At 40.8% G+C, this 26,733-nt stretch overlaps 1 protein-coding gene and 1 long non-coding RNA gene across 3 annotated transcripts in view; one reads left to right on the top strand and one right to left on the bottom strand.

The window, feature by feature from the left end:
• Positions 1-6,030, top strand: part of LOC129181380 (uncharacterized) — a 7,732-nt gene extending 1,702 nt beyond the window's left edge. The window contains exons 2-4 of one of the 2 annotated variants that reach the window (XR_008570428.1): positions 2,390-2,515; positions 2,613-3,029; positions 4,614-6,030. This is a non-coding gene — a long non-coding RNA (uncharacterized LOC129181380). Of the gene's footprint in view, positions 1-2,389; positions 2,516-2,612; positions 3,518-4,613 lie in introns of those variants that run through there. The other variant, XR_008570429.1, reaches the window with a different exon arrangement.
• On the bottom strand, positions 1,610-26,733 carry LOC129181360 (rho GTPase-activating protein 4-like). Its single transcript, XM_054776482.1, has 22 exons — positions 26,404-26,733; positions 23,323-23,412; positions 23,083-23,254; positions 22,856-23,018; positions 22,641-22,703; positions 22,440-22,565; positions 22,225-22,353; positions 19,303-19,524; positions 19,127-19,228; positions 18,818-19,000; positions 18,571-18,655; positions 18,448-18,475; positions 15,739-15,838; positions 15,605-15,665; positions 15,434-15,511; positions 9,019-9,147; positions 8,828-8,933; positions 5,513-5,740; positions 5,396-5,451; positions 5,074-5,305; positions 4,957-4,999; positions 1,610-4,796 (listed from the first exon to the last, which is right to left on the bottom strand). The coding sequence occupies exons 2-22, from the start codon at positions 23,387-23,389 to the stop codon at positions 4,605-4,607; spliced, it is 2,565 nt and encodes an 854-aa protein (XP_054632457.1). The 5' UTR covers positions 23,390-23,412; positions 26,404-26,733; the 3' UTR covers positions 1,610-4,604.

The following is a 26,733-nucleotide window of genomic DNA, read 5'->3' as shown; positions in this document are numbered from 1 at the left end:
TAATACTGGTTGCTCAACAAGAGGATAATAAGAAAAAGACAATGATAATTTACTTTGGTTACAAAAATAATTTTAAATGCTTTAAAAAAATATTTCATTAACCAAAAAACACACATTACCTTTTTATCTGGGGCTGGCCGGTGGCGTGTCTGCATGTTTTTCCATAAGTATGAATGTGAGTGCGAATGCTTGTTTGTCGATATGTGCCCTGCGACTGACTGGGTGTACCCCGCCTGCCGCCCAAAGTCAGCTGGGATAGGCTCCAGCATACCCGCAACCCGGGCTCGGGAGATTATAGAACAGCAGAGCCGAGTCGGCATCCACTTCCGCATTATGCCCTGCGCAGGTATGACAATTTTTTTCACGTTCCCAAAAACAATGACAGGTTTGTGTGATAAAAAGAAAATGTAGATTTATTACACTGGTTGTTGTAAATCAACAGGACATTGGATAAGACGTAAAGTGTATATTGTATGGGACTCCCACACAATATATATTTAAGTTAATTTGTTTCTCTGGGTGATTAGCTGAATTAACGTTAAGTGATGATTTAGATTATACTCTATCAAATGTATTAATGCCATTACTGAAATAAATGTTGCATTGTGTAAATACTTCCAGGTAAATAATACAAGCACTTTTAAATCAAATTTATGTTGTTCCTTATGGTCATGAAAAAAAATAACCAGATTTTATTCTCAATTTAATGGCTTAGTGGAATGATAATGAATGATGCCATGTGGTCCTACCCACACTTGGAGGTTATTTTGTTAGTTTAATTACATACTGAATATATAAGAATGATAATGTTTGTTAAGCCTTAGTAACATTGTAAGGGAGGAAAAATGTTTTTTAAACACATTTTATTAATTTGAATTCTGATTAATTATTTAGCGTTCGTTACACTGGAAAGAGGGAAAAGTTTCATACTGCTGCTCAGTGTCAGGCACGGTCATAGGCCGAATAATTGGATCCCAAATGCAGAGAGGTATAGTCCGTGAAACAAGGGTTTATTACAGAAAAACATACAAAATGGCAAAAACAAAAAGGAAAAGTTCAACTCAAACCACCCAGATGCAATCACGGGAAAAGGATAACTAGAACTGAAGATGCTGCTATGCACGGACATGCATAGGAAAAACACACAAAATTGAAGTGGCTGCTGACAAAAACTAGCAGAGTAAGTAAACAGAAAATCACTGCAAAATGTTTAGCGGGAATATACGAGAATACCGCTGCTGGAAGAAGCCAAGCAGGGAACAGGGTACTTGTAAACAGGACCAAAAAATTACCAGAAAGCAGGAATACGCCGGTAGCAAGAGGAGCAGGTCTCGGGTTGACTTTGGGTAACAATCTGGCAATGAGTGGTTGTCAGGCAGCAGTTTAAGACAGCAATTTGATTGCCTTGCAGGTGTGACCAATCAGGTCCTCCAGGTAGTCAGGGAGGTGTGCTGCAACACATGGCCAGCAGAGGGCAGCAGAGCAGCAAACACTCAGGTTTTTATTGACATCTACATGTAGGTCATCTTTCTGCAGTATAATGTATTTTTACACATTTTCATATATATATATATACATATATATTCACCGTGTTCACTAAATAACATTCATCCATTTTATCAAAGTGTACGCACAGCGTATAACTTTATTTTATACCCAGCTCAGAGCAGGTGAATACATTGTCCGCCTCGCCCCGCCCACCTCTCGTGCTCCCTATCATGGGGAACTTTCAGCTCCATGGCTTACTACACTCTGTTCCATTCTTTTGCGGATGACTGAATTATCCTATTCTTAACTGTACAATCCTTGCTCTAGGTGGCACAGCTGCTTGTGTACAAGTATTTCAACAAAGTTAGCACCTTCCAGCTTACCCCACCCTTCAGGATGAAGCAAGTACTGCAAGTGCGTCCCGGATGACATTTTTCAGAATTTTATTGTCCGATTAGCAAGAATAATGATGTCACACATACATTAACTACATTGAAGGGGTTGTAGAAAGCCACTCTGTATAATAAATGTTTCTGCAACATTATTATATAATTGCCGACATGGTGACAAACAAACTGGCAGGCGCCACGTTCCAACTCAGTGTGCATTCAGATGTCAGGCAGGCTTGCGCACTAAACCGAGAAGAGATGTCACAGCAGCCTCATCTTAGGTTTCTGCCGCGTACTTAATAAGGACATTTGGAAATTCTGCAATTTTTACTGAAGAGAATGTTTTTAAAAATTGTACCCTACAGAAAATGAATTTATAATACAATTCTATGGACAAATATATTTATCTTATCATTATTTTTTCAACTCTTCTGAGTTCATTATCAGTACTCACCTATTACTCCAACTATGTTCTGTTAAGTCTACTTACACTGATTATTTAATTTATTAAGCAGGTCCGGTGAGTATGCTGACCATGCAAGAACTGGGACGTTTTCAGCTTCCAAGAATTGTGTACAGATCCTTCCAACATGGGGCCGTGCATTATTCTGCTGCAACATGAGATGATGTTCTTGGATGTATGGCACAAAAATGGGCCTCAGGATCTCATCATGGTATCTCTGTGCATTCAAAATGCCATCAATAAAATGCACCTGTGTTCTTTGCCCAGAACAGGCACCTGCCCATACCATAACCCCACCGCCACCATGGGCCACTCGATCCACAACATCAGAAAACCGCCCACCCAAACGACGCCACACACCCTCTGCCATCTGCCCTGAACAGAGTAAACCGGGATTCATCCATGAAGAGAACACCTCTCCAACGTGCAGGACGCCATCCAACGTGAGCATTTGCCCACTCAAGTCGGTTATGACGACGAACTGGAGTCAGGTCGAGACTCCGATGAGGATGACGAGCATGCAGATGAGCTTCCCTGAAACGATTTCTGACAGTTTGTGCAGAAATCCTTTGGTTATGCAAACCGATTGTTTCAGCAGCGGTCCGAGTGGCTGGTCTCAGACGATCTTGGAGGTGAACATGCTGGATGTGGAGGTCCTGGGCTGGTGTGGCCAAAATATGCAAAATACTGTAAGTATTACATGTTATCATGCACGTACCTGTTACTATATAGTCACAGCGTGTATATAAAACCTTGTTGGAGGTGTTTTAATAGCGGTCTTTGTAGGCAGCATAGGTGAGCTCCCATTATGTGCAGTTTTTATATCTTTAGAACGCACAGAAAAGAGGAAGACGCGTGTTCATGTCTCATGTAAGGATTGTGGATGATGGGCACATTTTTTTTCTTAAAGTGGTTTTCCTTTAAATCTTTTCAGATGACATTCATTTTCTATGCTGCTTTATCCTCATTAGCGTCACAGGAGTATGCTGGAGCCTATCCCAGCTGACTTTGGGGGAGAGGCGGGGTACTCCCTGGACTGGTCGCCAGCCAATCACATAATAACCAACCATTCACACTCACATTCATACCTAAGGATAGTTTAAAGTTGCCAATTAACCTAACATGACTCCTATTTTACCACATTGTATATTCTCTAATCATTTTCTTATGTGCTTTAAATGAGGAAAGAGTACATTTGGAACACGGGAAGTGAACAAATGTATTGCATTAAGTAATGTATTGCAATTGATGTGGAACAGATGGGTGGTAGGATTAAATAACCTCTACTTCCTCCTACTGTAGAACTGTGAATTGTACTTTTTGTGATGTATTCCAATGTAACTTGTATGCATGTTCCAAATTAACCCATTACCATCAACATGCATATTTTTGGAATGCTGGAGGAAAACGGAGTACCTGGAGTAAATATGCAAACTCCACACAGACATGTCCAACACAGATCTTCTGTGTGGCCACCATGCAGTTAGACGAGACATAATGGATATGAAATGATTAGATGCATTGGTATTTTAAGATTACATGCACAAAAAGCTTTTGTGGGTATTTGTCAATGGAGCAAAAGCTTGTGCCAAAATAACCATTTATTCGGTATGTTTCCCAAATATACAAACGAGTCAGCAAGTAAAACAATTTCCACAAATAAGAATATACATACAGTATTTCTGACAATTCCTTTTTCACAGTCTTAATCCATCCATCCACCTTCGATGCCGCTTATCCTCACTAGGGTTGGGGGTATGCTGGAGCCTATCCCATCTGAATTTGGGCGAGAGGCGGGGTACACCCTGGACTGGTCGCCAGCCAATCGCAGAGCATCCATAGACAAACAGCCATTCACACTCACATTCATACCTATGGACAATTTAGAGTCTCCAATTAACCTAACATGCATGTTTTTGGAATGTGGGAGGAAACCGGAGTACCCGGAGGAACCCCCATGCGCACACGGGGAGAACATGAAAACCCCACACAGAGATGCCCAACGGAGATTCAAACACAGTTTGAATCCTTGTGACTCATTGTAAACATTTGATGAAGGAAACAGCATGAATTGCCTAAAACCAGAAAGTTAGTCCTCAACATCTGTACAGATGTAGCGATTGCAATTTCAATACTCCACAGGTTTAATGTTGTCCTGCAACACTTCTGTCGCACAAGCAGAAGAAAGCAACAGAAGAAAGCACTTAAAGTTGTGCTTGAAGTTGCTTTAATCACTGTACCCTTGAGTTTTAATGCCCCATGTCTCATTCCAGTGGGACGTCTCCCTGTAACAGCCCTGCTCCTCTCCCCTTGCGTCCCTCACGTCCCCCCCTCTTTTGAGCTGCCTGGCCAGCAGGAGTGGAGGCGGCGACGGCGGAGGAGGAAGAAGAGATCTCTTGCAGTGTGTGCTTTGAGACAAGCTCCTTGAAGACTGAGTCCATCTGGCGACAGACCTCCTGGGATAAATAAAACATGATGAGAAGGAAGCTATAACTTTAGTTTTTTGGACTCCGGTGAGTGTACATCGCATTTGGCTATGTATGACTTAGTGGTGACAAACTCGTATTTAACTCAGTCATAGGCCGATATTATTTAAAAAGACCGAAGAGCACAAACCTTGTCTACTTGAATTGTATCTTCAGCAGCGGCTTGTAGCTGTCTGTCGGAGGACAAAAAAGCTGCATATGAATGTGCACACAAAAACAGTTGAATTGTGAGTGCGACTGCACTCACTCTCTGCGTGCAAAGCCAGGAGAGTGGATCCTTCTCGGCCTGCCTTGGGGCCCAGTGGGAATCTGGAGGACAATCTTTCCACCTGAAGGGATGCTGACTCCTGCTGCTGGTCCTGATGCTGACCTACGGTGGTCTGCAAGGCCACCCTTGTTGGATTTAGAACCTTCTGCCCTTTTCTGAGGGGGTCCTGTGGTGGAGTTGCTGCGATTTACCAACTGTCCCACTTCCACTTCTGTAGCACATCATATTTGGACGTTATTTATTCTAATAAGAAAAAGCAGATACCTTATTGAAAAGTAAGATGTACAGATACTCAACTTACCAACTTTAGCATGAGAGAACTCTGCCTCCCCATCCCCTTCCTCAACAACGGCTTCACTGTGAAGGAAAACACCATTAGAGAGTGACAACACCGTCTTTTGTACAGCTTTTGTCTTACCAGTCATCTTGTTCCTGCGTCATGCACTTCTCATACACGGGACCTCTGATCTCGCTCTGACTGGGGAAGATGTTCTCGTGCTGGACGATCAAGCTCTTTACTAGGGCGTTGATCTGAGGCTGCAGGGTGACCACATCGTCGTCGTTGGCCCCTCTGACAAGACTGGGGCCAAAACAGACGGCGAGGTTGTACGGCTGCATCATGTTCTCATCGCTGTATTGAGACACACTGGCCACAAGAATAAAAAGAGAAGAAAAATGCTGAAATTATTCAAACAAAAATTATTCTATTTCATGTCCAAATTGGCTATACTGTATAGGCTAAGGGGGTCCAAACTTTTCCCAGCGAGGGTTGCATCAAAAATCAAAGGATACGGGGGTCACTTTGAGTTATGTTTTGTAAACCAACCCATGCATACAGTATATGCTAACAAGTTATATATATTTAAAGAAAAACAGCCTGCATCTCAGCTTTGTGTTACAGGTGACAAATTTATTCTTTGTTTTGTTCCAAACATTCCACACATCATATTTGTCTATCCATAATATTGCTAACAAATTTCAACCAGGCTTTAGAACCCGTCACAGCACAGAATGTGCGTTACGAAAGTACACAAGGACATCCTGTCACTGCCGTAAAATCTATCGACGGATAACAGATTACACATGTATAGTACAAATCAGCTTGCCCAACACATGACTGCCGAAAAATATGCCGACCAGATGTAGACGTGTTCCGCACTTGTGTAGAACGGATTGCTTCGTGACGAGCTTGTTAGCATCCTACTTGCTTGATAACAAAATGCATGCATAAAACCCTATATATATCTAAATGCATATATATGACGAATGAAAGGGATGAATGAACATTTAATGTTACTTTTACCTTAAACACTACTGAATAAAACCAAAAATAAAATAAAAAAAACTCATGGCAAAACAGAAGGTGGTGTGCATGCTCAATGAAGGTAAAAGTAACTTTAAAGGAATAATTTGGATTTTTTGACAAAGTTGTATGACATCCCCATCAGCATGGTAGTCCAATAACAACGACTTAAACCCCACTTGGTCTCCTAAGTCCAGTTCTGGTCAGATTTCTGTGATGAAGGTACTGTAGTTCAGCATAGTTGCTGGGGACACTTAAGTAAAAGTGTGGCTTCTCAAAACAATATGCGTTGAAAAGATTAATATATATGTGCATCACAAAAATACCTTCTCAAAAAAAAAATTAAAATAAAATCAAACTTCACAAAACTCTAGGCGTCATGTTTGGCTCCTGTTGTATTCCTGCAAGCTGTCGCCTTCGCGTTCATGTGTATGTGACGGAGACACATCTACTTCCGCGACGGCGTGCCGCGGCCATCTTGTTTACATCTGTGTTCCTCAGCAGAAGAAGATGCGTGTATGCGTCTTCGTCACATACATAAGAACACACAGACGACAGCATGCAGGAATACGGCAGGAGCCAAATATAAAGCCAAGCGTTTTGTGAGGTCTCATTTTTTTTGAGAAGGCATTTTTGCGATGCAAACGTATTATCTTTTGAACGCATATTGTTTTGAGAAGCCAAACTCTTTACTTAATTGTCCCCAGCAACAAAGCGGAACTACTTTCTTCATCACTGAAATCTGACCAGAACTGGACTTAGGAGACCAAGTGGGGGGTAAGTCGCTGTTATTGGACTACAATGTCAAAAAATAAACTATCCCTTTAAATGTTGAGTCATCTCTGCATTCATCATTTATATGCATTTCAAAATTGTTTAATTGTATAATTGTAAAACTAAAAACGTGTTAACATTTTTAGCTTTCTGGAACGGATTTATTGGATTTGTATTATTTGTTAGGGGGAAAAATTGATTTGGTACTGCATCTGTTTTGGTTAGAGTCTGACCTTCTGAAACAAATTAATAACGTTAACCCAGGTTCCACGGTAATTTAAGACTCATTAAAATCTCCGCCAAGTGCAGCGGTTATGTTTTTGCCGGCGTTTCTTCATCTGTGTTCAAAATAACTTGGAAAGTTCTGCATGGATTTGGATGAAATTTTCAGGAATTGTTGGAAATGGGATATGGAAGAACTGACAATATTTTGGGGGTGACTCGGATCACCGTCTGAATCCAGAATTTTTTTTAAAGGATTCTTTAGCATTGCGAGATAGGACCATTTTTGGCATTTGTGCATTTAACTCCACAAAAAAATGGTCAGAGCACTCCAACAGGTTCTACAAAATGTTAAAAACTGATCCAGATAATGGAATAATTCCATGATCCAGAATATGAAAAAAAATATAGGGGACTTTTGGAATTTTCATCATAGGAAGATAACAAATGAAGCTATAAACATGCAACAAGCACCATGATATATAGCCATGACACTGTGGAATATGGAGTGTGCCAACAGATTTGTTGTACCAGCCAGAAACACAAGAGAACCGCCATCATGGAAAATGCAATTTTTGTGAATAACTAATATTGAAGTAATATTGATATTATGAATCCAATGGCTCATGGTATGTTCGCATGGTCAAGGAATCTAAATATGGATAAAAATGTGGATAAAAATGCAGATAAAATAATGTGGATAAAATAAATGTACGACTAATATTTATGGTGTAAATCACAATATGGGGCCAACTGAAGATAAACAGTAAAAAGTGCATGAGTATCTTATGCTACTGTGCCAAATAGTCTAATAGTACAGATGCAAAATAAGGTGCAGCTCTACATACTGTAGGTGTAAAATGGTAAATGGGCTTTGACACCATGCAGATACGGTTATAGTAAATGGAGGATCTGAAAAGGTCAGCGAGTTTGTACCTGCTAATTTTGCACATTTAAATATTGGCATCTCCAAATATTTACCAGTGCAAAAAATATATTTCACAGTGATTCAGTAGCCTGATGGCATCTGGATACAAAGTTGTTGTTTTTTTATCACCATAAATCCATTAAGTTCACCTTTATATCGTGATTGGCTGAGACAAATCAGCTAGTGCTACCCACCTTGTAATAAAGCTTGTGGGGGGATTTTTTCTTTTCTAAAATAGCGAATTAAACTCCTTGCCCAAAAGGTTAAAAAGTGATAAATGTGTTCAAAAATCCTTGTCATTTGTAAACATTTGTGGTGTCTCATAAATCATTGCCGCCCCTCTTGGAATGAGGCGATCATGTTTTATTGGACTCCAGCAAATGCAAAACATTGCAAACATACCGAGTGACCAAAACATCAAACATTTAGAGGTATTTGTTAAGCTTTACCGTTTTAAAATTTGACTTGTCTGAAGTTATAGCTGCACTAAATTAAAATAGACTTACTGGTGAAGAAAAGCAAAGAGGTATCTCATGACAATGATGACGGGCTCAGGGTAGGAAGAGATGACAGTTTTCAGTTGGTCGGCTCTTTCTGCCTCGTTTTTTATCTCTGAGACAAAAGCGGCAGACGAGGATAAGTGGCGAGCAGGGTGAATTCATTTGACGATGCAAAATCTCAACGAAAACATACTCACGTGCATACTCCAGCAGCCGACTGATGCTGTCTATTGGAAAAAGGGGGTTCTTCAAATTTCTAAAATACAGCTTGAGCACTCCAGCAACGGAGTCCAGGTCGTGTTTGTCCTCAGCCAGAGGGTCCTCTCCTGCAGACCAAAAAAAACCTAATTTACAATGCTAAGATGAGACATACTCGTGCCTATGCTAATGGATTGATTGATTGATTAAAGTTTAACAACACTATCAACACAAAGTGTTATGTAAGTGTCTGGACCTTAATATGTGAAGTTATTAATGACAAAACCTGTTTCTCGGGAGTGTAATCTATCAATTTAATTAGGGAAATTAGGGAGTAGAGCTTGTAAGATAGAAACTGATCTACTTTACTGGGAAAAATTCCCTACTCTTTTCGAACAGAAAAGTACGATAGGTTCTTTAATGTTCAAATGGTGTGGCTTTTCTTTATATGGGATGGCGGCTTAAAGTCTCCTCTGTAAGACTAGATACTAAATAAAATGGCCTGCCAAAGGGCCCGTTTCCATTATCTAAAACCTACTAAAAAGATTTATTTCTTGAAGAAACTCTATGATGCATGATCGCGGAACTTCGCTGAACAAGGTTTTCAGATCAGGTACATTATAAAATTCGACACGGATGTGAGCAAACTCAATGCATTCAAGAAGAATATGTTTAACTGAGAGTGTACTATTACATGATGTACAACGGGGAGGATTTTCTGCTGCAAGTAAATAGGAGTGTGATAAGCGAGAATGACCAATTCGAATACGAGTTAGCACAGCGTCTTCCCGTCACTTAGCTAACGGGATTGTAGTACGTGGTTCGCTTATAGGCTGATGTTGGTAGAGTTTGTTACTGGGATTTAAACTTTATTTTTATGTATTCATTAATCTTTGGTTTTAAGTCTGTATAGGGTATCTTCATTTCCGTTACAGCCATATTAAGTGCCTCTTTTGCTAACATATCAGCTTTTTCATTCCCTTTGATACCTACATGGCTCGGTATCCAAACAAAACTGCCAGTTTAGATAATACACCGACTTTGTATAATGATTCTAGTAAGTGTACAATATAGGGATGTTTAAGATCTCTACATTGTAAAGCCATTAGACTAGATAGAGAGTCTGTGAAAATAACAAATTGTTTTCCATCAGTGTTTTGTATAATACCCAAAGCCATTTTCAAAGCCAACAACTCGGCAGTGTATATGGAAGCACTGTCTGGTAATCTAACCTGTTCTTTTATTGTGCCACTAATCCAGGCTGATCCTACTTTATTGTGATCTTTTGATCCATCTGTATAGATAGCATGGTAGTTCCTGTATTTGTGTCTTATTTCTCCAAATCTATCCAGGTAGACCAGATCACTTGTAACGCCCTTTTTGAATGTTGCTAATGTCAAGTCTATTAAAGGTTCGCTGATCACCCAAGGAGGAATATTGGGTACTAAAAATTGAGAAATATCAGTGGTACCAAGAACTTGCATTAGAGCTTCTCGAACACGAAAGCCAAACGGTTTGATGGAAGATGGTGTAAGGTCGTAAAAAACCCGGTAGTGTGGTCTGAAGGTATGTTCATACGTTGGATTTAATGGGTTATTCTTTAATTTGATTGCATAGTTAAGATAGTTTTTGATATCTTAAATGCAGTGGAGTCTCATTTGCCTCCACATGCAAGCTTTCCATTGGAGAAGTACGAAAAGCTCCAAGGCAAATTCTAAGTCCTTGATTTTGTATTGTTTTTAACTTATCAAGGTAGGACTTTCGAGCAGAGCTATAAACTGCACAGCCATAATCAAGTTTTGATCTGACTAAAGACCTATAGAGAAGTAGCAGGACAATGCGATCCGCACCCCAATCCATTTTAGATACTACCTTTAAAAGGTTTAAGGCTTTATGGCATTTTTGTCTCACATGATCAATATGAGCCTTAAAGGTTAGCTTGTTATCAAATACCAGGCCAAGATATTTTGTTTGTTGAGTAACCGGGATGACAGAACCATTTATTTTAACTTCCGGATCAGGGTGTAAAGACCTTTTATTGCAGAAGTGAATGCATACCGTCTTTGTTCTTGAGAAGCGAAAACCATTTTCATCAGCCCACTTTTCGATTCTATTTAGGCAGTTCTGTAAAATTGTTTCTATGGTCGGCATATTCTCCGAAGAGCAAGAAATACAAAAGTCGTCCACAAACAATGATCTGTTGAACCGAGGAGTGACAACATCCACAATGTTGTTGATCTTTAACAAAAACAAAGTAACAGAAAGTATGCTACCCTGAGGAACTCCCATTTCTTGATTGTATAATTTTGAGAGGCTCGATCCAAGGCGAACTCGGAACACTATTACTGAGGAAGTTTTTAATGAAAATCGGAAGTCTGCCTCTTAACCCAATATTATGAAGATCTCTCAGAATACCATACTTCCAGGTGGTGTCATATGCCTTCTTAAGATCAAAGAAGACAGACACCACATGATGACCTCGAATAGTGCCATTACGAATAAAAGTCTCTAGTCGAATAAGCTGATCAACAGTACTTCGATTTTGTCGAAAGCCACTCTGAAATTTGGTTAGTAATCTTTTCCTTTCTAAAAACCAAACCAACCAAGTATTGATCATTCTCTCCATTGTCTTGCAGAGGCAGCTGGTCAAAGAGATAGGCCGATAATTTGTTGGTTTTGATGCATCTTTTCCAGGCTTTGGGATTGGAATAATGATAGCCTCCCGCCAAGAAACGGGAAAAACACCCGTTCTCCAAATTCTATTAAAAATATCCAATACAACTGAAAGGGACACATCAGGTAAATGCTTTAAAAACTGATAATGAATATCATCTGGATCAGTTGCCGTATCGTGAGATTTCTTGATTGAATCTCTCAATTCGGCAATGCTAAATGGGATGTTGTAATCTTCCTCATTGTTTGATAGAAAATTAAGATCCTGACTAACAGCTTCATCCTTATAAATTCTAAATGTTGGGGAATAGTGGTCAGTTGATGAGTTATTTTCAAATTCCTGTGCTAGCAAATTCACAATGTCGGGCCTTTCTGTACATTTATTTCCATCTGCTTTTGTCAAATAGGAAACAGAATTACTTATGTACTTTCCACTTATTTTTCTAATCATTTCCCATACTTTGTGAATAGATGTATGAATATTCAATTTAGAAATATAATTCTGCCAAGACTGTCTTTTTGCTTTTTTAATGATGTTGCGAGCTTTAGCGCGTATCTGCTTATATTTTTGTAAATTATCATTATTCGGGTGTTTTTTTTAAATGTCCTCAGTGCTTTTTTACGTTTTTTTACAGCTTCCTTGGATTCAGTATTAAACCAAGGATTGTGTCTACGAGGGGAAGAACTTGATTTTGGTATTGTGCTAGTAGCTATGTTAAGTAATGAATGAGAAAGAAAGTTAAGTGGATCTTCTGTATCTCTGAGTTTGTCATGATTTATATTTAGTGAACATTGTTCTGAAAAAGCATTCCAGTTGGCTCGGTGGAGTTGCCAATTTGGAATTCTTTCTTCTGGTAAACACTTTACTAGTTTCATAAAAATAGGAAAGTGATCACTGCCACATTGATCACTATGTACACTCCACTGAAAATCCATAAAAATTGTTGGAGAGCAAATAGATAAATCGATAGACGTCATTGAGCCAGAGGCCGGGTGGAGGTAAGTAGCAGATTTATCGTTCAAAAGGCATAAATCAAAATGTTCAATTGTCCGTTCAACAATATTACCAAATCTGTTTACATTTTGACTACCACAGAGGGGATTGTGGGCGTTAAAATCGCCAACTAATAAAAAGGGTTCTGAAAGCTGGTCAACCAGACTATCCATTTCTGTTAGAGAAAGTTGAAATCTGGGTGGAATATACACTGAACATATAGTAAAGGTGCAATGCAGTGTTACCTTAGCTGTGATAGCTTGGAAATTGCTTTGAATATCCACAATTTCATGTGGAATTCCCTTTTTTATTAAAAGAGATGAGCCTCCGATAGGTCTACCATCTACCACAGAATTACTGAAGGTGTTAAAAATGTTATAATTCCAAAATGATATATTGTCAGATAACCTCAGGAATAACAAATACAAAACAAATAACAGAAGGGCTGTGATCATACAAAAGACGCTTTATTTCCTCATAATTTGGTTTCAGACCACAGCAATTCCATTGAATGACGGCTATTTCTTTATCATTACCCATTTAAGTATTGTCTTTCTTTTTGACAACTTGTATTTTGGACGTCTGAGTGGTGGGGGGAGTCACGTCCATATCATCTTCCCCCTCAATTGATAAAACTTCATATTTATTTTTAGTAGTTAAACTTTGTGGCACATTAAGCTTTGGCTTAACACTTTTTACTTTATCTGTTTGCTTTTTCGTTTGTTGGCCATTGCGAGCTGCACCACTACCAGAAGCACTTCTGGCAGGAGGATCTCGTGACAGGCTTCGACTTCTACGATTTTCATTTGTTTTCGTCTGTCCCTTTTTTTGGTGATCCCTGTTTGTAATTTGGGGAATGGCCTTTGTAGTAATTGTAGAAGAGTTTTTCTTGATCGGGACCGGAGTACTACCTGTTACCCAGGTAAGCTCCGTCTGTGCAATTGCATCAGAACGGGGTCCACCTGTCACTTTGTGGGGTCCCACTGGAGGGGCCAACCCTGCCCTATCTGCATAGGTGGTGCCGCAATTGTGTTGTGTCTGAAGGCGCTTGCGAGCTTCGGGGTAAGAAGGATGGTTTAAGGTCTTTATTTCTTGAATTTTTCTTTCCTCTACCCACTTTGCACAATTTCTCGCGTCAGCCGAATGTGATTCACCGCAGTTCACGCATTTAGGTTGGCCTCTACAGTTGGAAGCCACATGTCCTTCTTCGCCATATTTCACACAGCACTCCGGACTTTTACAATATGTTTTGAAATGTCAAAACCTTTGACATTTGAAGCACCGGATCGGATTTGGAATGTATGGGTTTACTTTCACTCTCAGATATCCAACTTTGATAAATGCTGGGAGATCTGGTTTTCCAAATGTCAAGAAAACGTGTTCGTTGGTTTCCTCACGCCGCTCTGATTAGTAGTTACTCTAAAAACTTCGGTAACATCTTGGTCTGAAAGCTCATCTAAAATTTCGTCGTTATCACAGTCTACGAGTTCAGGGCAACGGATAACTCCCTTACAGGAGTTCAGGGTTTTGTGTGCAGACACCTTTACTGGTATATTTACAAATGTCTCTACCTTCGATAAATTATGTGCTTGTGCCATCCTGTCCACTTCCACCAGTATATCCCCAGATCTTAGGCGGGATATTGTCCTAACAGATCCGGCCAGCCCCTCAATGCCTTTGTTAATCGCGAAAGGCGACAATTTGAGTGGCTGGTTCGGATCGCTACACTGAATGACCAGGAATCTTGGGAAAGATTTCTGGTCCTCGTTAGAGTCACTTGATCTACTTCTCTTCATTTGTTTTGTTTTAGATGCCATATTGAATGATTTAGGATTCAGTACCATTGCTCCCCACCCACCACCGAGCCCAACAAGGGGACGCCATATATATATAAGGAAAAACATCTTATACTGACGACAGGGATACAACAGTACTATACTGTGAACGTAATAAGTTACACCCAGATTGACCTGATTGAGCAGCTGCCTTCTGAAATACAAATCTAGATAAAGATGGTTAATTCACAGTTATGTAGATTACGAAGTAATGTAAATATTAATTAATATTAATTATGTTACTTTAGTTGTATTTTAGGGCTAAACACCACCAGCCGATTGGTTATATCCAGGCCTATATAACCACCCGACTAGATGAATCCAGGGCCAAAGTGATGTGTTGCTTCAGGAGGACAGCAGTCTCACCATCCACTCAATCACCAGGATCCCTTTCTCCACCGACACGGGTCACAGTCCACGGCAAACAGACCGTCCCACTTAGTCGCCTCTTACGACCTGCTGGGAGTACAGCGGGCCTATTCTACACCCCGAACCCGCAGGGGTATTATTATTATTATTATTTATGACAATGGTAAAATTGACCCTGAACATGCATGCAAGTCACACCAGAACACATCACAGAGCACAACCCAAAGCCCCACATGCCCAAAAAAGGAGCAGGAAGAAGCTTTATTTTGGTGAGTTCTTTACTCAGTCTGTTCCGTAATTTGATTTCACATACTGATATTGTTGTATATGATAGAAAATAGTTTCCCTTAACTCATGTCCTCGCCAGTTACCCCTGGCTGGGACCCTAGGCAGGTACTATCATTCCGGGTCAGAATGAACCTGAGAGCGATGATGATAAAGGGGTAGCTCCACATTTTCCCCAAGTCACTTGCACAACCTCATCACCGGATGCCTTTTTAGGTCATGCCCAGGACCACCTATGCTAATGGAAAAAAGATTTACCTCGCTCAAATGAATCTCTCAGGTTGTTAACCTCCATCTGTGAGCCTGACACCCGAAATATGCCCTCATGGTGGAGACCTGGGGAACATAATGGCAACAAAGTTCTCATGAAAGTGACCGTAATCATCTACGTGTACACGTTGTATTGTTCTGTCTGTCGTGGGTGCTCACCGTTGAGGTTGATAAAGCGAATGCAACTTTCAACAACAACTGGAATCTGCTGACCTGATGCCTTCAGGACATGGAAAAACACAGTCAAACTGGAACTGCACTGGAAAGTATATCTCATACCACAAGTGTTTTACCTGTGTAAAAGACACCATGTCACCGTTGAAAAGTTTTTGGTTGTGCAGCAAATTCACACTGGAGGGATTTTTGCGAACACGTGTGGACTTCGCATTTTGCCTGTTAAGAGATACAAAAGTTCACTTCTTTCCTACATCAGAGAAATACTAGTGTGTGTATGTGCACGCACGCACGCACGCTAATTTGATTTGGTTCATGGATAACTTTCAGCTGGGCAATGAAAGCTTTACAAGCTGTAAGAATAAGTTTGTTAGACAGACAGTCCTGTGAGGGACATTAAAGGTGTTACAAAAGTAATAATACCTTCAATAAATAATGATAATGGCAAAGATGCTTACTGGGGGGGGGAATTAGTAGGTGTACGTACTAAAACGTGTGTGTGTGTGTGTGCGCGCGCATCTATTAAGGGTGTCAGGAGACACCCAACTCACGAGTTGAGGCGATGCACAAGATTGGGTTGCCCGGAACGAGACGAAACGGGATTTCAACATTAATTTTAACAAAAGTACAATGAAAAATATGACTGGACAAAAACTTTACCAGTGTTGCAAAACACTGCAGGTGTTGTTTTGAAATGGGTTTTTTTTTCCCCCCACACAAATGGACGCTCAAGGCTATTGTCAACATTTGTTGAAACCAAATAAACCACTGTTATAATATATAATAATAAACATATATCATAATACCGCGACCCTAAAGAGGAGAAGCGGTATGGAAAATGGATGGATGGATATATCATAATAATGCAATATATTATTTAATATGTAATCTTTAACGCTGTTAAGTGGTGGAATTGGCGTTTGTGACATATTTTCTCACTGGCAATTAGTATTTTGAAATGCTGGCTTTTCAATGTGGGTGTCAGCATTAATTGTCCCATCTTGTAGTTGATCAATGCCAGCTGTTTTTCTCTTAAATCAAGGTCACAACTGGACGCAAGATTTTTTTGGCTGTGCGGTTTTTGGCGTTCCCCAAAGTTGCTGCGTTTTGACCTTTTGCCCAAACCTAACACCAGCAAAACGTTCGAAAAGACACAAGTTGGCCGTACAAACGACACACAAAAGATGTACTTGCAACCTGGAAAAAACGTAAGCGCCCCTACAGTTTGACATGACAAAGAAACTCTGTTACATATTTCTTCTGTTTTTTTGCAGGAGGAGGAGTAGGAGCCCATACAACTGGTTGAGACCTAGGCATTATCTACTTGTCTTTGCCCATTTACATCAAGGCTGTCCAGCTGTCCTTTGATACTTTTTTTTTTTTTTTTTTAAATACAATCTTTTGTGTTTTATTAGTATCAAGCTTTTTTCTAGTTACATTGTACCTTTTTGCTCCATTTTTCCACTTTTGCTGGGTTTTTGTTTATTTTATTTCTGCAATGAGCTACGTTCCACACATGGCCTCTGTGCCACAATTTGGACACCCATGCGTGTTTTGCCAGGAAGGCAAGATGGTGGCAGGCAACGGAGGAGTGTCCAAGCTCTGCCTTCTTGGCTCTGTTGGTCAAGGGCTGCATTGCACGGCTGCACGGAGTTGGAGTTCACTCCCGCTCGCCGCATACTTTACCTTTATCGCTTGTATTATTTACCAATAAATGCATGTCTCAAGAAACATTTAAATGCGGATCTCTTCTATGTATGAAGTATGTTATGAAGCAGAACCAGTGATCGCCGGTGCTTGGACGTTGGCACTCTGCCAAATGCCATGCCGTCAATAGAACCGTGAAGGGTGCAGACCAGTCCGAACATCTACGTGGGTTGATCTGACAAATCTTACTTTTGCTTGGACAGCAACAAGAAGCAAGCAGCTTTAACACAGATGGAAAAAACATCCACATGTCACTCGCTGACACTGACGCTGCGAACACTGAGGTATGTTGGATTGCAAGGTGTGCCTAAAGCACTTACTGTGCGCTTCCAATAATGCCTCGTGCACTGCCACTTCCATTTTAACGTATTATCATTCATAGCAGTAGTGCCATAGTTCACAGTCTGGCTTCTAGCTGCCCTGTTCTCATAAAACAGCTTTTCTCCAAATGATAAATCTTGTCACAGATCTCGGGACCTTGCAGTACCCCTAACATCTATATTTGTTACAGATTTGTACTATGCATATGGATGATTTTTTTTTTTTTTTTTTTACAGCATTTTACAGGATCCTGGTACCTTTTGACCAAATCTACCACATTCTAATAAGCTATGCATTTACAAAATTTTAATAATAAAATAGCAATTTAAAAAAATATAACTAAACACCATCTTACAATTTATTGTTTTATTTCGTGTTAAAAAGATTCCCATTTAATAAATAAACCTGAATTTTAACTCAATATTATGTTATCTTTAATTCAACATGGTCAGACTAGTTCAGCTTTTGGATATCATTGGCCATTCTCACTGAGATCAGAGGTTAAAAAACAGTTGGGAGTGCATCTCTACTGATCCGCAAACTTTCTGGTATGGGAGAAATCACTGTTTATTATTCATTTTGGTGATCTCATTTAGCCACATGCGAAAAAAAAATATATATATATATACAAATCCTTGCAGCATGCTGCGTTACAGTTCTACACAATAATTTGTGTTCTACACAAGAATTTTAAACATGAATACCTCCCTGACAGGTTCAATCAAAATTCAGCATTATAATCATTGTCTTGAAATAGCTCTTTGGTATACCTAATGAAGTTTCTGGTGAGTGTGCATTACCTTGTTTGTTGCCTATTTGAAGCTTCCCCTAGGATATGGGCGAATAAAAAGATTAAAACACCCAATGATGTCGAGTGACAGCAAAGGTCTTGTTTAGGTCACAAGAAAATACAGAAGCAATACCTTTCTCTACAGCGACTTTAAGCAGGTCATGCTTAGCTTGCAGCTTGGACACCAGAGAGCTGCCAACAAGGAACTCTTTTACTCTCTGCAAAACAAAGCAGCAGTCACATGTTCTCAGTGGTTGCTGCAGTTTCGGCCAACATTGTTGACAACAAAAACATCAACAAAAACCTTGTTTACACACGGCCACCAATTGTGCATCATGGCCACATGTGCTGTATAGGATGGCAGTGTGGTTTAAACTTACAGTGAAGTAGAGGTTTTCCATTTCCTGCTGGTTGGCCCTGCGGCGGGCGACACTAGGCCGAACTGACTGGTTTTCATTGTTCTCTTCCTGGGATGAGCCGGTACTGCTGCTGTTGTGCTCAAAATCCATGTCATTGATAGTCTCCAGCAGGGAGGACTGGGATGCTGACATGCTCTTATTGACCTGTAGCAGAGGACAGATTATTTTATTCAGTCCAACAATCTGCTTGGCAAAACAGCAAGCCAATTCCACAGACTTTGTTAGCCTAGAACACAATAGACAGATGTGATGAATTGAGTGACGCTTTACCGCCTGTGTTTCCTCTGTGACGGCTCTCAGCCTGGTTTGGATCTGTTTGAATCTCGTCTCCAGTTCACATCTCATCTCACTCTCTGCACTAATCTCAGAAACCTACAAGACCAAACAAACTAATCATGAAATATCCACAGAAAAGGCAAACCTGTCCGATGCTATGGGACACACACCTGGTCCCCATCATGGGGCTGGTAGGGGAAGCGAAGGGGCATACAGAAGGTCTGGTGGTGGTCCTGGAGGAGAGTGTCTCTGTCCTGCCGCTGGTCCAGTCCTGACACCGAGCCCTGGAGCTGCTGCAGGCTTGAGTTCAGGTTCTGTTGGAACTGGCGCCGATTGGACAGATAGGCTTGCATCACCCGGCCCAAACACAGGTGGTACCCGACATCTGCACACTGGGAGAAAAGTGTTTTAAACACCCAAGATAGTGGCGTTTACTACTTGGTCTTTAAAAATATACCTTGAGGCAATTTAGCATTTTGGGCAAGTGAGACAGTGGCCCACTACAGGACACTTAAGGGAAAAAGCTGTGTTGTTTATACTTGCTTCCTTCTATACATTGATTCATTTGGGATTTAGTCTGCTGAACACAAAAGGGTGAAAATTTGTCAAAAGATGCAGCCTTACTGTGTTGCCTGTGCTATTATTTTTGTCACAATTGCATCACATGGTTCTGTTATTAAACACCGACATCCAATGAACTTGAAGTTTGTCACATTCGTGAATTTCTGTTGGAGCGAAATTAAGTATCGATTATATCTCAATACACTCTAAGTAACACCCACTATAACTTTAGGGTGTTTAGCTGAATCTCCATAAGATTTGGTCCACACATTTAGAGGACTGACAAGCATGTGTCGAATATTTAAGCAAGATGAGTTTTGCTGCCATGAAGCAAAACGTCCTTGCAGGGGAAAGGACTTAGCAACTAACTACCCATAAGTCTTGACCATTTGTCTACATCGGCAAAGCAAGTTTATTTGTAGAGCACAATTCGTACACAAGGTAATTCAAAATGTCTTACAGAAAAAGGGTAAAAATCACTTCATAAAACAAATCATTCCAAAACCCTTACATAAAAAATTCCATAAAACATAAAAGTAAAATACAAATAAGGCATTCAGAAGACATGATGTAGTGTAAAATTTTGACTTCTGTGTGCCTTAAAGGGGGCCTAGAACTGATGTGTGTAAAGTCAGCTAGCTAGAGTTGACTGTGTTTAGCTGAGTGTTAGCAGTGTGGAGAATGCGAGTGACTGGGGTTTGTTGTGGCCGACAGCAGCTCCTGTGTGAATGTTTACTGCATGTGTTCTTTGCTTGTTAAAAAGGGATAGTTCGGATAGTTTTTTGACATGAAGTTGTATGACATCCCCATCAGCACTGTAGTCCAATAACAGCAACTTACACCCCACTTGGTCTCCTAAATCCAGCTCTGGTCAGATTTCTGTGATGAAGAACTTAGTTCCGATTAGTTAAGTAAAGAATTTGGTTTCTCAAAACAATATGCGTTTAAAAGATTAAAACATTTGCATCACAAAAATGCCAAAAAACACTCAGCGTTATATCTGTCTCCCGCCGTATCCCTGCGCACTGTCGCTTGTGCATTCATGTGAATGTGACGAAGACACTCTTCTTTTTCCTCCGCTGTGTTTACACATACGTAAACAAGATGGCCGTGTCACTCCATCGCAGAAGTAGATGTGAGCATCTTCGTCACATACACATGAACACACAGGCGACAGTGCACAGGAATACGTTGGGAGACAAATATATAACGCCAAGCGTTTTGTCAAGTCAATTTTTTTTGAGAAGGCATTTTTATGATGCAAAAGGTATTAATCTTTTGAACACATTGTCTTGAGAAGTGAAACTCTTTACTCAATTGTCTCCAGCAACAAAGTGGAACTACTTTCTTCATCATGGAAATCTGACCAGAACTGGACTTAGGAGACCAAGTGGGGGTGTAAGTCGCTGTTATTGGACTACAATGCTGATGGGGATGTCATACAACTTCATGTCAAAAAATCTGAACTATCCCTTTAATGAAGCGACTGAAGTGCATCGGCGACAGTCTCTCCTTAACCACAAAAGGAGCATTACAGTAGTATTCTACACTCTGTCACTAGAGTCACATTTCATCAGAAGCGCACAGGTGCAAAAGTACGTTAGTCAATAGGAGGATAGGCAAGGCCAGATTTCACAGGGAACGCTCATATTTTAGGGATTCTCCACCCAGAGTTCGTATTTTGAATAAAGGCACATAGTTGTAGACTAACTTAGTGGGGGAGAATCCCACGCAGCCAGATTACTGGCCTTTTCCCCATTGCGCGCATGGGAGAATAGAGCGCCGACCACTAAAGCTGAATTGTTAACAAAATTGAACTGTTAACTGTCCAACTGTTAGTTAATTAACGGGCTATTTCCTGGTTCATGGAGGATTATGACTCTTGGAAGGGGGTGGACCATTCTTTTGACGCCGTAGTGCCTCAAATTCTAATAATAAATTCCTGTATTATCCTGTTTATCCAGATCATCACGAAAAATGTATAAAGTCTTGGTCTATGTGTCACCCCACTACAAAGCTTGATAGAAATCAGTTTGAAATTTTAGGTGTAAAACTGCTATTTATGTCCGTCTTCCTGTTTACTGTGTCAAAATTATGGATGTGGAAAAAACTAAGTTAGTGGTGGCCCAATAACCACAAATAATAGTAGTTAATATTCTAATTTACTCTAAAATCTAATCAAAAATATAAAACAACACAACCTATTGTAGAGCAGGAGTACTACCAGCAGAGGTCTAAAGATGGACCTTCTGGAGGTCACTGATGTGAATATTCCTGCTCAAACCATCATAAACAAACTCCGCGACTGTGGCATCAGGGCCAGACCTCAACAAGTCAAGTAATGTTGCACTGATGCCATATTGCAGTACAAAAGCTGACTGATGCCCTGATCCAGGTCAGGCTGTGATCTCCTTTTACTCAGTATTCTGGTTTATTCTGGTTGGTTTTCAATATAATTTTGTTATATTATTATCAATGAAGATGTTCAACTAGAATATGCAATTCAAAGAGATCTGGGACTGCAGACTCACGTCAATGAGAGTAGAGATGTCTTGGAGGTAGTACTTGTTCATGGAAGTGTTGGCTGCAGCCAGGTTTAGCAGATAATCATTTCTGGCCTTGCTGCACTTCAGGTAAATATCCTGGACTTTCCCTTGCCTCTATAAGCACATAAAACAAAAATCACTTTCACGTCTGTGTGAACCTTGCTGAAAGTACATCTGTAAACACTTTGGAGGGTGTTTACCTTCTCAATCAGCCTCTCCAGTTTTTTGGCGCTCTGCTTCTGCTTTTCCTCCTGTTTTTCAGCCTCCTTCAACTTCCCCTCTGCACACACATAGTCAGCATGGTACTGGTAGTATGTCCGCCATGCCTGCCGAGGTAGAGGCACGTGTGTCATTGCTCTCATTTATTCAGTCAGGTTCTGTGCGTTTGGTTTATCACTTACAGTCTGTAGCTCTGTGGTAACCTTGAGCAGTCCGTCTTGAAGCTGCGTACAGATGTCTTTACTCTGTATAAGTGCAGTCCCAGGCAGAACATAGAAAGTGCATGTTGATGTTAAGAGGTGAAAATGACAGATGGATAGAAATATGGTTGCATGGGATAAGAGTACTGCAGGTTCAGACATGCCAATGCTTCGTGGGTCAATGCTTGCTTCACTACCTTTTTGGCAAGTCGCTGTGTGTACTCCAGGCAATGTGTGAGGGGTTGGACGAGAAAGCTGCTGCAGCTCTCACTGAGCCCGTAGTGGTCTTTACTCTCTTGGCGGGTGTGGGACAGTAGAGCCAACCAGACCTGAGCCACAGAGTGAGTGCTGGGCTCCTTTCTGAGATGATAAGACTCACCATGAGACATTGACGGGAATGCGCATGCACAACAATCTTAATTACCTTTTGATCCTGTTGGTGAACCTCTCAGCCAGTTTTTCCAAGGAGCGGGAGTACTCGCTTTCAATCTCGCCCCGTCGCCGCAGATAGTCTGCTAGATCCTGCAGCTGTTGACTCTTCTGCTCCAGCTGCAAGTCCAGCACTTTCAATTGGTCCACAAGCTGGCACCGCACCTCTAAAATGTGGAATTAAAGACAATTATTGCCAAAGCAAAGCACAAAAATGAGATTTGTATGTGTGTACCCTTTATTTGAGTGTCATAGTCCACCACGCCAACCTTGTCCTTCCTGAGCTTCACATGGGAAGCCATGGTTGCCCCAAACAGGTGGAGTTCTGTTTAACAAAGTGGTAGTTAGGATATTGTAATCTTACTGAAAGTAGACAATGTTAAAATCCACATTTTTCCAAGTTGTGTACTGCAATGCAGTTGGCCTGCCTTCTGTTGAATGGCACACAACTACAGTAGAAAGCCATTTGGCATGTGCAGCCAGCCACATAGGTCATGCTGCAGAGTAGCACAAAGCGCAGAAATAGATCTGGCAGCACCTCAGCTAGCCTATAAATAGGGTCAACCACATGGCGTAAAGTTCAGTGTAGATGTATTGGGCAGAAAGTAGTGATACACATTCAGTTAGAAATGCGCCAGGTCACGCAACTGTATTGCACAAATCTCAGACCATGGGTTGCATGAGTGCTGCCGGCATTGGAGAACTGTGGTTCATTGAGATAAACATGAATTTCAACATGTTAGGGGGCCCTCGTTTATCGTGGTTAATTGGTTTCAGACCCGACTATGATAAGTGAATTTCTGCAAAGTCGGAATCAATATTAATAAAATGAATATTTTCATAGTTAAGAGTATAGAAAACCTTTTTACGACTTTCAAAATATGTTTTTTAACCATTATTACAGCCCTGTAGACATGAAATAATGCCTCATAGTCACCTTTATACTCATATTATTCTTTGTTTACACCACACTGTGCATCACTAATTCACACGCTACTGGGTCACTCCAAGGACATAAGAGATGGCCGCTGCGCTCACATCATATAACAAGCTACCGAGCCAACTAGTTAGCCTCCAATTTATTTGTTCTAAAGAGAAAGTGTTTCAAACGGAGTGGAGAAGAAGGACAAAGAAAGAAGCCAAAAATGTACCACTTCCACATGGAACGAGAGGATAACTTTTTTTCCTCCCCACTCTATCATGTCAGACATGCCGTGGCTGACTCCATGCACTTTTAAAAAGGTAATCTAATCTAAGGTAATGTCTCATCAGTAACATTACTGATGCCTAGTGCCCAAAATACTACATGTGACCTGTCTTTTAATATGTTTAAGCTAATAATAGGCCATTGTCAACCAGCAGCAATCATTTAATTAATTTTTGAAAAACCACAATAGAGCAAGGGAGCGATGTTTGAACCGCAATGTAGCAAGGGTCGAATGTACTGTGACTTTCTGAGGCAGTGCATGATTCTTCCCCCTCGGGAAACTAGGCCAGATGGCAGTTTTTTTTCCAAAACAGTTTTTTCCCCAGACAAAAATCAATGTATTTTTTAATTAATAGTTTTCAATATAGGTTGAATAACAACTGGTAGCAATAAAAAATTATATTTCTCAGCTGCTCAACAGCTGTTCCATGACTGCTTCATTGATCAGCTTTATCTTAAAATGAACTGTACCTGGACCGTGCACCCCAGACTCCATTTTTTGAACTCCACAAATATAAGCAGACCAACACAGGCTAGCATGAATTACCAATAGTGGTTTCAAAGAACAGATTGTACAAATAAAATCTATGTATGAAACTGCATAAAAATAGCCCAGATAAAATAATTGCCATTCATGGCTGTCACTCACATTTGTTGGTAATCATGTACATGTCCGTAGTGCATTCACGTACACAAAAGTCTCAGAGAGGCGATCAACAATTTGCAGTCATGTTGTTAGGATAGTTATCACTGAGTGTACCTGTATAGTCTCACGTTAAGTCGCTAAATTCAACCAAACTGCAATCATTAGCTGACATCAAACATAGTTGCCGTGTATTACGTCGGCTCAAAGCAGGAAGAGGCAGGATATAGTATTAGCAGTATGTTCGAATGTTGGCGCCCTCTAGGAAGCTTGGGGAACCAGCTAACACTCGCATCATAACTCTTGTTTGCCAACAGCCTGTGAGACACTGCTTCTCCCTATAAATGTCAACATTTGTATTTGAAAATACGGTCATTTTTGCGATAAATAAGAGAAATCCCCCCCCCCCGACTGCCCACTGCCAATGTGCTGCACCATTTCAGTCAATCAAGCATGGATACAATCAACATTGTCACCTGCAGTACCGAAGAGGATTTGGGTTTTTTTGGATGAAAGTTAAGATACAGGAAATTCACGGGGAACTATTTAAAAACGGAACGGCAAAGGGAAAGGAGGTCAAAATACGTGACTTTTCCAGGGAAACCGAGAGGGTTGACATGTATGCTCCTCTCCAGGTCATTTGTGTGCGCCTGCAAAAATCTCTAGCCCAGAATATGAAACCACCTGCCTTTTTCAGATTTTTTTTCAAGGGAAAGAAAATACCATCACAAATTCACGTCAATAAGGTAGTTTTTAGCATTTTGGAGTATGACTGCGGGAATATTTGGTCATTGATGAAGGCGAACATTTGTGGTCATAAGTCACTGATGTTGGACCTGAGGCTCACCATCAGTCACTTTCAAACACATGTGACAGAACAACAACTAAGTTACTGGAGAAAGATGTGAACAGTCATATGGAGATATGGAGGACGTTTTCTTTGCTGTAGTTATTGTCGTAAAAGGGGAAGAGTGGGGTTTTCTTGCTGACCCCCCCCCCCCCCCCCGCGCGCCCCCCGCCACGCCACACACATTACACACTCTCCTCCGTCTACTTCCCCATTTTCAAAAGTCACCCCATAACATTCTCTCCTGCTTAAACACACATATGTCACTCCTCCATTGCTAATGTGAACAAACCGCCATTGCACAAACAACAAAGCCTTTCTCATTTTTCCATCTTATGTCACCATTTCCAGTAGTAGCCGCTCCATTCTTTCTTGGTGCGATCAGCAATGAATCACCACCTTGTGCTTTTTCTCCTACTAGCATGATCACAGTGCAGGTTTCACCTTCTCAAGTAGCAACTGACTGAATTGAACATGTTTTGCCTGAGGGCTGGATATGACGCCAGTAAGAACATTACAGTGATAAAGCAAGGAGAAGGAACTTTCACAAAAACAAGGGAGCTCAACAGTGTTAACAAGTTGGCCAAGTATTTTTCAAAAAAGGGTGTGGGAGTCCTACCTGATGAGGAGCAGTCTTGACTACTCTTTTCTGTGAGTGCAGCAAGTCAATAATGCCAGTTAACACAGCGCGCCACGGCAAGCACTAAAACTGTCTCACCTCCCCCTCACATTGGACACGGGTGGCTGTGGGTGGAGTGGAACTCATCTGACTTTCTCACTCTCATTCACTCACTTCCCCCAACCCTCCTTCTCCAATGCTTTCTCTTTCCTATTTACACTTGCATGTACTCACGAAGCGTCGGACCCGGTGCCAACATAAGACCTTTTTGGGGTCAAATTTCCTCTGGCCTTCATGAGCCCTACTGAATAAGCTTGCATACAACATTTA

This window comes from Dunckerocampus dactyliophorus, chromosome 1, assembly GCF_027744805.1.
Source record: "Dunckerocampus dactyliophorus isolate RoL2022-P2 chromosome 1, RoL_Ddac_1.1, whole genome shotgun sequence".
Classification (NCBI taxonomy): domain Eukaryota; kingdom Metazoa; phylum Chordata; class Actinopteri; order Syngnathiformes; family Syngnathidae; genus Dunckerocampus; species Dunckerocampus dactyliophorus.
Note: the sequence above shows the minus strand (reverse complement) of the source record. Positions and strands in the feature narration are given on the sequence as shown.

Bases quoted from the DNA above. Each gene is read 5' to 3' on its own strand.
- LOC129181360 (XM_054776482.1), bottom strand. From the start codon at position 23,389: ATGGCTTCCCATGTGAAGCTCAGGAAGGACAAGGTTGGCGTGGTGGAC. The intron at 5,452-5,512 runs GTAAGACAAAAG...TTTCCTTCACAG, and splicing joins ACGCAGGAACAAGATGACTG to TGAAGCCGTTGTTGAGGAAG. The intron at 5,000-5,073 runs GTGAGTGCAGTC...GTCCTCCGACAG, and splicing joins CCTGGCTTTGCACGCAGAGA to ACAGCTACAAGCCGCTGCTG.